The 12,991-nt window shown below is 39.0% G+C and overlaps 1 protein-coding gene across 1 annotated transcript; it reads right to left on the reverse strand.

Annotated features, from left to right (window-relative positions):
* Positions 1-277: 277 nt before the first annotated feature.
* On the reverse strand, positions 278-2,030 carry LOC113070317 (gastrula zinc finger protein XlCGF57.1-like). The gene has a single exon (XM_026243564.1). It carries the CDS (start codon positions 1,708-1,710, stop codon positions 388-390), a length of 1,323 nt encoding a protein of 440 aa, XP_026099349.1. The 5' UTR covers positions 1,711-2,030; the 3' UTR covers positions 278-387.
* Positions 2,031-12,991: the final 10,961 nt, after the last annotated feature.

A 12,991-nucleotide genomic window follows, 5' to 3' on the forward strand; every position in this document is an offset into this window, starting at 1 on the left:
TAGGCAGATTTCATTTAAATGCTATTTATTATTGATGAACACAGTATTTTTCATATGAATATGCTTACTACTAGATCACTCGTTTCTGCATCTTCCTTGTCTGTGTTTTTGATCAAGTTATACTAAACTCATTCAGGATGCAATAGCGCAATAGTGCTCTGATCATGTAACTGCAAGAACAAGGAAACACGGAAAATTCTGGTTTGGCATGGAAAGAGTTAATGATACATAGTTTGATAGACAGCAGTGATGTGGTTACTTCACTGTATGGATCTTCATGTGTCGCTTCAGATTACTTTTAAAAGAGAAAGTCTTTCCGCACTGATCACACGTGGTATGCGGTTTCTCTCTGCTGTGGGTCTTCTCATGTCTTTTCAGATTTCCTAACTAAATGAATCTCTTGTCACAGTGTGAACACTTGTGAGGTTTCTCTCCAGTGTGAACTCTCTGGTGCAGTTTTAATTGTCTCGCTGTAGTAAAAGTCTTGTCACACTCAAAGCACATGTGCTCTCTCACACCAGTGTGTATTTTCTCATGTAAATGTAAACTCTGTAGCTGAGAAAAACTCTTTCCACATACAGAACAGGAATGTGGTTTCTCCTTGGTATGAACTGTCAGGTGTGACTTCAGGCTTGATGACCTAAGAAATGTTTGGCCGCACTGATCACACTTGTGTTTCTTCTCTCCGTTGTGGGTACTCGTGTGAACATGAAGATGAGGTCTGCTTCTAAAACTCTTCCCGCACTGATCACAAGTGAACGGCTTCTCTCCGGTGTGGATCTGCATGTGTGCTTTAAGGTGTGGTTTTTGTCTGAAGCTCTTCCCGCACTGAACACACGTGAACGGCTTCTCTCCAGAGTGAACTCTCATGTGAACCTCAAGACTATTTTTGTTTGAGAATCTCTTTTCACACTGATCGCACATAAACGGCTTCACTCCGGAGTGGATCCTCATGTGTAACTCGAGAGTATTTGTGTGTGTGAATCTCTTTTCACATATAACACATGAGTACGGCTTCTCTCCTGTGTGAATTCTCATGTGTACTCGAAGGTTTGTTGATTGTGTAAAGCTCTTCCCGCACTGATTACACGTGAACGGCTTCTCTCCAGTGTGAAATCTCATGTGAAGCTTAAGACATTGTTTGTTTGAGAAACTCTTCCCGCACTGATCACATGAGAACGGTTTTTCTCCAGTGTGGATTGTCATGTGTTTTTTAAGGGCTCCACTTCCAGTGAATTTATTTCCACATTGAGTACATGTGAACGGCTTCTCTCCGGTGTGAACCCTTAAGTGACACTCAAGACTTGTTTTGTGTGAGAAACTCTTCCCGCACTGATCACATGGGAATGGCTTCTCTCCGGTGTGAACTCTCATGTGTCCATTAAGGTTTCCTTGTTGTCTGAAACTCTTCCCGCACTGATCACACGTGAACGGCTTTTCTCCAGTGTGAACTCTCCTGTGAAGCTCGAGGCTGTTTTTTGTTTTAAATCTCTTCCCGCACTGATCACAGGTGAACGGCTTCTCATCGGTGTGAACGATCATGTGAGACACGAGAGCAGTTTTGTATGAGAAACACTTCCCGCACTGATCACAGGTGAACGGCTTTTCTCTAGTGTGGATTATCATGTGTTTCTTAAGGTTGGCTTTTTCTGTGAATTCATATCCGCACTGATCACACGTGAACAGCTTCTTTCCAGTGTGACTTTCCATGTGACGCTTAAAACTTTGTTTGTGTAGGAAACTCTTCCCGCACTGATCACATGTGAACGGCTTTTCTCCGGTGTGAACTCTCCAGTGACATTCAAGATATAATTTGGATGTGAAACTCTTTCCGCACTGATCACACGTAAATGGTTTCTCTCCGGTATGAACTCTAATGTGACGCTCGAGACTTTGTTTGGTTGAGAGACTCTTTCTACACTGAGTGCAGGTTAAAGATTTATTGGCTTTTCTTTTCTTTAAAATGGTTTTATTATTCTTTGAGCGACTCAAAGGGTTTTCTCCAGGTTTGTCATGATGCTCCTCCTCCATTTCACTAATTAAATAAGTCGAGCTCAAAACTCTCCTTCAGTCAGTGAGTGTTTGAAATAACTTGATCCAATGTGGATTATAGAATCACCATACAGGGCAGAAATATTTATAAGCGATGTAAAAGACTATGCACGCTAAACATGTTACCATAATCAGACGTCAGCTTCTTATTCTATATTACAATCGTGTATTTATTAAGTAACTTATATTATCTGTCTCAAGCCTCGTCTCGAGAGTTTATCTCACGTTGCCTATCATAAAAGAATATAGCCAATAATGTTTTTTGTTCGGGAGCTTTTATAAAAATAGAGATATTATCATTCATTCTAAATATGACGGCTACTGTGGCTAATAAACAGAAACAGACTTGACTGAATAAGCAGGTTATTTTCATGAGCGTTAAAAATAAATAAATAAAATAGAAATAAGTGTATTTATGTATGATTAATTTTGAGTCCTGATAAATTAAACCAATATGATCAATGTATCACTTATTCTATAGTTAAAACGTCGATGCTTTTGAATTTGAATATATAACAAAGCATGCAAACAAACGGCCCGCTTTTATCATGTTCGTTTTGTGATTGCACATGACTTATTTCTTAGTTTTCTGATAACTTCTCTTTGATGGTGAAATTTTGAGGTTGCATGACGTTGTTCTGAGAGGTGTGTAAAGGGCGTGTTTTAGTGACGTGCGGCGGTGCTTCAAGCTCCACTGTGGAAACCCTGTGCTATTCTGGCCTCGGTGCTACTGGCCCAGGGCTATGAGCCCCGCCCGGCCCGCTTTAAGCCCTGGCTCGCACTGGCCCGACAGTGGAAATGCGGCTATTGGTACATAGGATCTACAGCTGTGACATTTCTGTAGCTAAACACAAGTAAAACTCCTACGAATGGTTTGTGTAAGTATAAATTTGTAACAGGACATATATAATTACATTTTGTAACATTTAAATGTATAAGAGTAATTGGAACCATTTGATTCAGGGGGTAGAGATTGTTAGGATTAGTGGTGAAATGAGATACAGCGCGTAGCGATGGGTAGGTTTAGTGGTGAAATGGGATCCAGGGGGTAGAGATGGGTAGGATTAGTGGTGAAATGGGATCCAGGGGGTAGAGATGGTTAGGATTAGTGGTGAAATGGGATCCAGGGGGTAGAGATGGGTAGGTTTAGGGGTGAAATGGGATCCAGGGGGTAGAGATGGGTAGGTTTAGTGGTGAAATGGGATCCAGGGGGTAGAGATGGGTAGGATTAGTGGTGAAATGGGATCCAGGGGGTAGAGATGGTTAGGATTAGTGGTGAAATGAGATACAGCGCGTAGCGATGGGTAGGTTTAGTGGTGAAATGGGATCCAGGGGGTAGAGATGGGTAGGATTAGTGGTGAAATGAGATACAGCGCGTAGCGATGGGTAGGATTAGTGGTGAAATGAGATACAGCGCGTAGCGATGGGTAGGTTTAGTGGTGAAATGGGATCCAGGGGGTAGAGATGGGTAGGATTAGTGGTGAAATGAGATACAGCGCGTAGCGATGGGTAGGTTTAGTGGTGAAATGGGATCCAGGGGGTAGAGATGGGTAGGATTAGTGGTGAAATGGGATCCAGGGGGTAGAGATGGTTAGGATTAGTGGTGAAATGGGATCCAGGGGGTAGAGATGGGTAGGTTTAGGGGTGAAATGGGATCCAGGGGGTAGAGATGGGTAGGATTAGGGGTGAAATGGGATCCAGGGGGTAGAGATGGGTAGGATTAGTGGTGAAATGGGATCCAGGGGGTAGAGATGGTTAGGATTAGTGGTGAAATGAGATACAGCGCGTAGCGATGGGTAGGTTTAGTGGTGAAATGGGATCCAGGGGGTAGAGATGGGTAGGTTTAGGGGTGAAATGGGATCCAGGGGGTAGAGATGGGTAGGTTTAGTGGTGAAATGGGATCCAGGGGGTAGAGATGGGTAGGATTAGTGGTGAAATGGGATCCAGGGGGTAGAGATGGTTAGGATTAGTGGTGAAATGAGATACAGCGCGTAGCGATGGGTAGGTTTAGTGGTGAAATGGGATCCAGGGGGTAGAGATGGGTAGGATTAGTGGTGAAATGAGATACAGCGCGTAGCGATGGGTAGGATTAGTGGTGAAATGAGATACAGCGCGTAGCGATGGGTAGGTTTAGTGGTGAAATGGGATCCAGGGGGTAGAGATGGGTAGGATTAGTGGTGAAATGAGATACAGCGCGTAGCGATGGGTAGGTTTAGTGGTGAAATGGGATCCAGGGGGTAGAGATGGGTAGGATTAGTGGTGAAATGGGATCCAGGGGGTAGAGATGGTTAGGATTAGTGGTGAAATGGGATCCAGGGGGTAGAGATGGGTAGGTTTAGGGGTGAAATGGGATCCAGGGGGTAGAGATGGGTAGGATTAGGGGTGAAATGGGATCCAGGGGGTAGAGATGGGTAGGATTAGTGGTGAAATGGGATCCAGGGGGTAGAGATGGTTAGGATTAGTGGTGAAATGAGATACAGCGCGTAGCGATGGGTAGGTTTAGTGGTGAAATGGGATCCAGGGGGTAGAGATGGGTAGGATTAGTGGTGAAATGAGATACAGCGCGTAGCGATGGGTAGGTTTAGTGGTGAAATGGGATCCAGGGGGTAGAGATTGTTAGGATTAGTGGTGAAATGAGATACAGCGCGTAGCGATGGGTAGGTTTAGTGGTGAAATGGGATCCAGGGGGTAGAGATGGGTAGGATTAGTGGTGAAATGAGATACAGCGCGTAGCGATGGGTAGGTTTAGTGGTGAAATGGGATCCAGGGGGTAGAGATGGGTAGGATTAGTGGTGAAATGAGATACAGCGCGTAGCGATGGGTAGGTTTAGTGGTGAAATGGGATCCAGGGGGTAGAGATGGGTAGGATTAGTGGTGAAATGGGATCCAGGGGGTAGAGATGGTTAGGATTAGTGGTGAAATGGGATCCAGGGGGTAGAGATGGGTAGGTTTAGGGGTGAAATGGGATCCAGGGGGTAGAGATGGGTAGGATTAGGGGTGAAATGGGATCCAGGGGGTAGAGATGGGTAGGATTAGTGGTGAAATGGGATCCAGGGGGTAGAGATGGTTAGGATTAGTGGTGAAATGAGATACAGCGCGTAGCGATGGGTAGGTTTAGTGGTGAAATGGGATCCAGGGGGTAGAGATGGGTAGGATTAGTGGTGAAATGAGATACAGCGCGTAGCGATGGGTAGGATTAGTGGTGAAATGGGATCCAGGGGGTAGAGATGGGTAGGATTAGTGGTGAAATGGGATCCAGGGGGTAGAGATGGGTAGGTTTAGGGGTGAAATGGGATCCAGGGGGTAGAGATGGGTAGGATTAGTGGTGAAATGGGATACAGGGGGTAGAGATGGGTAGGATTAGGGGTGAAATGGGATCCAGGGGTTAGCGATGGGTAGGTTTAGTGGTGAAATGGGATCCAGGGAGAAGAGATGGGTAGGATTAGAGATATGTAAAGTGAGAGGAGTTGATTCTCGAGTTGGAATTGGTGCTGCTGTAATACCAGTGTACTTATGGTAACTCCTCCGGAACTATCGTCTTAATATAAAGTGTGACATTCTGGACACCAACCACAATTTATATTAAAGGCCTAACTTACTGGCCACTGCTGTGTAACATCACAGTAATTACATGATAAATCTAATATACAGTTTAACACTTTCTTTACCAAAAAAGTGCTGTTAGTCCTGTTACACATTTGTACACATACCATCCAGTGGTTTGTAAAATGTGTGTAGTTACACAAACATCACAGCTGTAGATACTATGTACCAATGTGTACTAACACTGTGGTTACATACTGCATACTCATCCAGTTACTATGTAAATACACAGCTATTAGGGACGCAATATAAAGTGGGACTGTGACTAGAGAAGTTATTTCTGAGATAAAGGCTACGAGCAAGTTATAAAATAGCCTACACTGCCTCAAGTTGTTCTAAATATTTATTTGTTTGTTCTCCTGACCTCAAAAGTTATTTTGAAGAATGTTTGTTTGTAACCAAGAAAATAAAAGTTCTGGTAAACCAATGACTCCCTTTTTCCATACTATGGAAGTCAATGGGGCCCAGCATTTGTTTGGTTACCAATATCCTTCCAAATAAATTTTGTGTTTGTGTTCAACAGAAAATAGTTTACTCAAAAAGTTAATTTCTGTCATCAGTCTGTCACCCTTATATTGTTTCAAACCTGTATGAGTTTCTATACCTTTAACAACAATATAGTCACATATATACAGTTAACACAACAGTGAGGTTCAGGCTTGTACTGAAGAATGCACTTGATCAATTTTCATTGCATTAAATCTGGTAGTTTTAACCAAGATTATGCTAGATTAAATTTTCCAATTTTAGGTTAACAGAAAATCCCAGTTTATTCCCATTAATTTGCATGGAAGTTTTCCCATTTTGAAAATTCCCACAATTATGTATCCCTAATCATGAATGTTAAATAAACACCAACCTGTTAGTTCTTCAGTGTCTTGTGTGTGTTTGATTTTGCAGGGCTCTGGATCTCTCATCTTCTCTCTGTCTCTCTTTTCTCTCATCTTCTCTCTGTTCTCTTTAATAAATTCAGTCTCTGAGAGGATTTCAGCTCTTCCTGAGGGTCGTCTTCACTTAAACTGATGGGAATCTCCCAAAATATATTGCTGAACAGCAGTGGGAGGAGCTTAACTGATGATTCATTCCAGTGTGGGAGGAGCTTCACTCATGATGAATTCCAGTGTGGGAGGAGCTTCACTGATGATGAATCCCAGTGTGGGAGGAATTGATCTGTCAAAATAAAAAATAGCAGTTACTGAATCTGTTTTTATAGGGTGAAAATAAAAAATAGCAGTTACTGAATCTGTTTTTATAGGGTCAAAGACCATTTGTCAAACTTCATCAAATTAATTTTGAAAAAGTTCATTTATATACATAGAAAACCCATTAAGTGCAAAGTTGTGTATATTTTAATGTTTTAAATAACTTTTGTGAAAACAAAATGTATATATATTTAAAAATGAAACAGCATAGTTATTCGTTATGACCCGTACTTAATAAAATATACAGACGAAAAAGGGATCATATTAGAATTTATTATACTTTAGATGATGACAAAGTTCTTGCTGACTAATGAAGGAAAATGTAAAAGTATAGAGATTAAACATGACAATTCATGGGTATTTTGGGTATTCATGGGTATTAAATACAGTGTTTGAATATGACATAAAATGATTGTTGTTGTAAATATGCCAGTTTTTTCGATATAAACCCATTTTTATCTTTGACCCATATACTAATAGACAAATGTAAGCATTTATATCTGTCTGTGTGTTAACATAACTGATGATAATTCAAACATTTGTGTTTTTAATTTTAACATTATTATCTTTCTTCATTTAAATAATGATAGCTATATAGAAAAAGTAAAGAACTGTGTGAAAAGCGTTTTGGAAGCATAAAGACTCAAATAAATGTACACATTTAAGGAACGATTGCATACCTTCTGTTGACACCAATGAAATGAGCTTTAACTGGCAATTTACAGGAGATCAGAAGACATCAGCATAATAAATGAGGCAAGAACAGGATCTATTGACATGAAATAAAGAGTGTTTCAGCAGCTCTGTTAATATGGATGAGCCTCAATCAACAAGACATTCAGGATCATCAGCAGATCATCTCACTTTATTCTGAGTGTTTGCTCTTAGAAACACATTATTTGGGTTAGGATGGATGCTAAAAGTGTTCTGCTTAAAGATAATACTGTTATAATATAAAAACAAACACTAAAGTAGCTCGTCTTCATTCACCACTACAGCTAAATAACTACAGCAGCATGTCCATATGAATCTAGCCTAAATATAGTTTGATTTTCAAAGTTCACTCATTGGAATAAAGTAATTATATCTTGTGTTAGTTTTGTGTGCAGAAACCGACAACAGTCATAAAACTTCCAGCAATACAAATTGCACCCGAGTACTAGTATTTACATCATCAAACTATATTCATATATTATGATTTACGTACATATTAAATGTTTCACATTGCTCATTATAAGCTCAATGTGATGTATTTATCAGTATCGTTCCAGTATATTTTTACCTTAAGAAAATCAGTCCAAAGAAATCCTAAGAGTAGGAATAAAATCTCAACAAAATTAAGGGAATTTGATTTTGCTAATTTTAATGTCCACTTTAGAGTATCAAAGAAACTCCATCTTTACACTGGAGGGGAAACAGTCTGTGAATGCATCTAATGGCACTTCAGATGTAGCTTCTGCTTCTGTTTAGCTGAGGTCCCATAAATGCCTTTACATTACAACATTTCAAATGCATAAATAATTTTATAAGATTAATGTTTTAAATATATTTGAACGTACTGTTTTTGAAAGTAAAAAATGTTGGGAAAAATGCAATTCTTTTAAATATAAATACCAACTCACCAGTAGATGGCTGTAAATTTCTTTTATTTTTTTATGTTTTTATGAAAGGATAACTGAATCACTGACTTACTTGATTCGTTCATAAACATGGATTCGGTAACGAAACACCGCTGTGACTGAAATTTCATCAGCAAACTTGAGCCAAAACAGTCAATATTGTATTAAAATTGTGAACTTTGTGTCTGCCTGACTCACAATGAAGAACTGATCCACATCGACGACATATTTACATGTGGATGTGAGCAAAAACTATAAGGCCTCCTTCTCAGGGGCGTCACTGTTGTGGGAAAATGGGACAGAGGTATAAGGTCCAGAACAAAGTCCTTTAGAGGGCCTGATCAAAGATGGGAAACATGAATCCTCTAATGATGTTCAAAACGTGTTGTAATAGTTTCTATTGTCTGTAAAAAGTTGATCAGTACATGTTTATCCATACAGAAATAATACACTGCAATATTTGACCTTTAATGTGTTTCTTGTTTTCTGCTTTCCTTCTGTAATCCCATCATAGGTTCCTCTCTACAAGTTTTCTATTTGACTCACTTTCTGACACACTATACGATCAAAATCCACTTCAGACCATAACGTATTGATTAGTTACTGATTATTTATTTTTCCTTTTACACTTCTAAAACAGGTAGTTGTTTCTGCTCTGTAAGTAGGATTTCTCAATGGTAGTGTAAACAAAGTATTTTATAGACTTTTAATTGAGACCCTAAAGCTCCAATATACTTCAAACTAAATCGAAGAACGAACTGATATGACGTTATTTCAAACAAATTCAGGCAGAACCGAAGTTAGTTCAGGGTTCATTTCCTCAGTTTGAAACAGCTGAACAACGAAAACTTTCTAGGGTAGTTTCTTTGGCTCCTAAACACCTTTGAGTTTCTATTGGTCAGTGGTGGTTACACAATCGGTGGGTGTGATCTGAGACTCCACCTTCTTTGACGTGAGAGTTTTTTCCCCAGTTCGTTTCTCATTCAACAGAGGTCAAAGCTATGAAAGAATGAAAGGAGAGTGTTAAGATATAAGGTAGAAAGTACCAAATACATGTGTTTCAAATAAGTGTTACACCATACTGCTGTTGCTGCTGTTGTTCTTTCAATAAGTGAATTTAAAGGGTATACAATAAATGAAATGCCAAATGAACATACAATAATAAACCTTTGATTCTATCAAAAGTAAATCATGACACCACATAAAAAGGTGTAACAATTTATCCAGTTTAATAAAATGAACACTAACAGAATAAAGTAACAAGCTGACTCCATTTTTTTCCACATCATGCTACAGTTTTCATACTGAGACATTCACACTTCCCATAAAGGACTGATTCTGGTTCTTTTGTATTGCAAACATGATACTTGACTCTGAACTGCTGCTAATCATTATTCTTTTGTCTATAATATTCTGACCATTGGTGCTCGTCTCACACCTATAATACCTACACTTCATTATTTCATTGTTGTTGTGTTTAGGGCAGACCCGTAAGAGTCGTGACACGTTTACATTAATCTACACCCGACTCCAGCAGCACGGGGTTTTTGGAAAGTCCCAATATACTTCAAAGAAATCTGAGAACTAACTGATATGATGTTATTTCAAACAAAATCAGGCAGAATCTAAGATTTCTCATTCAACGGAGGTCAGGAAAACAATATCTCCGGCCTAGTCACGAGCAACATTCGGCCTCATTTACACTACCAGTTAAATGTGACCCAATTCTGATTTGACTGATTCTGTGACACAGATCGGATATGTACTATGACTGTAAACAGGAAAAAGGCGAATGCATTCGGATATTTGGAGATCGGTTTCAGGCCTGATTCATATGTGGAAATAAGTTAAATATAAATCAGATATGTGCCAATGTGACTGTCACAAATCCAATCAGATTTTCTTAGGCACTGCGTTCTGTACGTCATTAAAACTGCAACAATTTGGTACTGTTGGGAAAAACATCTGATGTGTAACATTATATTAGATCCATGCAATACAGTACAGGACATCTATATCATTATCATAATGTTAATATAAAAATAAAAGAAAACACTCGCTGCACTTAATTGAACTGCTTTTGCATCTGTTCTTATTTATAATAGAAAAAGGAAAAAAATAGTAATAGTAAATATAGTAAAAATAGTAATTAATAATTAGAAAAGATGGAGGAATTTACTATCGACTTCAAATGGGTGACTGTCAATTTTTGTCAGATTCCAGCCAATCATAAAACATTTTACAGGTCTTTTAATTGAGAATGTAAATTTCCCACCAATTTTTTTAATTGCTTATTGTGATGCGTTTTGTCAGCACAAGATGCATTATTCGCACAAGGAATAATAATTGATAAACTTTATTTTATAAAGTACTCTTAAAAGCAGCTTCTCAAGGCGCTGAACACAATATAATCAATACAATAAAAAAACAATACAAAATCAACCACCCAATGCAAAAAAAAAAAAACCATCATAATTCTGAACTTCCCTAAGGTCAAGAGGCAGGGACTTCCAAAGGACAGGAGCATAGAAAGAGAAAGCCTTATCAACCATAGATCTTAGACATGTTTGAGGAACAACCAACAAGTTTGACTGAGAGGAACGCAATCTACGACTAGGAGTGCACGGATGTAACGATTCTGTAAGGTTATGTGGTGCCAGACCATGTAGTGCTTTAAAAGTAAGCATCATAATTGTGAAATCCACTCTAAATCTGTCCGGGAGCCACTGCAGAGATTCTTATACTGGAGTAATATGACTGCAAATCCTAGTCCCAGTTAAGATCCTGGCGTATTGCATTTTATTAAGTGTAGATTTAGAAGCTCCAGCTAGTGTTAGCAATAATCCAAATAAAAGAGCATTACAATAGTCCAACTGTGAGATGGCAAAGGTTTCAACAGTGCTCTGAAAAGAATCAAAAGACATATTTGCATCAAAGATAACTCCAAGGTTCCTCACTCGACACTGGATTTCCAAGATAGAGCTGTCTAGAGTCAGGGACAGACAACCAGCTTTAGAAATTTGATAACAGGATATAATGAGCATAACTTCACTGTTTACCACTATTCAAAAACAATTAATTATTATCCATCTATATTTTAACCTCAGTTATGCAGTCAGACAAATAATCAACGTCAAGGCGCTCATGAGGTTTTGAATGTATATAAATCTGCATTTCGTCTGCATACAAATGGTAATCCAGGCCAAGCAATCTCAAAAGGTGGTCTAAAGGTGACAAATAAATGTTAAAAAGCAAAGGGCCCAAAACAGACCTCTGAGGAATGCCAGTTGACACAGCTGATCTCAGACCTATAACCACAAACTGGGAGCGGTCAGTAAAATAAGACCCCAACCACCTTATTGCAGTCCCAGACACACCAAACACTCTTTCAAGACGAGTTAGTAATAGAAGGTGATCCACAGTATCAAACGTGGCTCTTAGATCAAGAAGAATAAGAATAGATGTTGCACCACAGTCAGAAGCCATCAACCAATTATTGGGGACTTTGACCAAGGACGTCTCAGTACTGTGAATTTCATGAAAACCTGACTAAAGAGGTCTAAAAAGATTATTCACTGTAAGATGATTACACAAATGAGAAGCAATAATATGCTCAAGTTTATCTATATATCTCCATAGATATGCAACTTTGGTCTATAATCCCTAGTTGACGCTGTTCAGTGAATCTATGTGAACACAAACTGTAGACATGACTGAATATGAATGCTTGTTGAATTTCAATTCTAAAAATGACTCATACATATTTATTATTATGTACTCCTGACATAAATTACTAAATAACTGACACTGCAACCATGTTTTATCAAAACATTGGTCAAATATCAAAGATAGTGTCTTTAAACTGTTGTGGAAATTCTAATTCAATAGAGACTAGGAATTAAAATACAGAGAATGATCTGGTTTTCACACAGCTTCTGAGTCTGTGTGCAAAGAGATAACACACAGACACACAGACCAATTTTTATAGTATGTAAAAAGATACATTGAAGGACAGACTAGGACCTTTGAGCCAATCATGTTGCTCAGTGCACATCACATCATAACACATGCACATAACATGCACATTACATCATAGATGCCTGGTTAATAAATTTCCCTAACAAAACTTTCAACTGATGCACAGTTTGTCCAGATCAAATAAGAGAGTGACGTTTAACGTGCTGTGAAAGTGAAAAAATAATAATCTGGGGCCACTGACGATCCTTGACTGCAAGGATGAGATGAGATCTGCTAAAAGCAGTGCCTTATTATTCACAGAGCAGGCATTAAACAAGGCAGCATGCACCCGTCTATTCGATGAAGATGGCAATGATTTATTCTCCATGCAGGGGACAGATATTAAATTTCTATGTTTGATGCCAGTGGAAGACAAACAGTTAAACATACTCCAACATGTGGTGACAAAATAAAAAATATTGGGAGAAAATGAGACAAAAAGGCTGCACCACGAGCCCCGATGTGGAATAGCTGAGCGGCACAGATATATCCACACCT

The sequence above is a fragment of the Carassius auratus genome, unplaced genomic scaffold, assembly GCF_003368295.1.
Source record: "Carassius auratus strain Wakin unplaced genomic scaffold, ASM336829v1 scaf_tig00003761, whole genome shotgun sequence".
Lineage (NCBI taxonomy): Eukaryota > Metazoa > Chordata > Actinopteri > Cypriniformes > Cyprinidae > Carassius > Carassius auratus.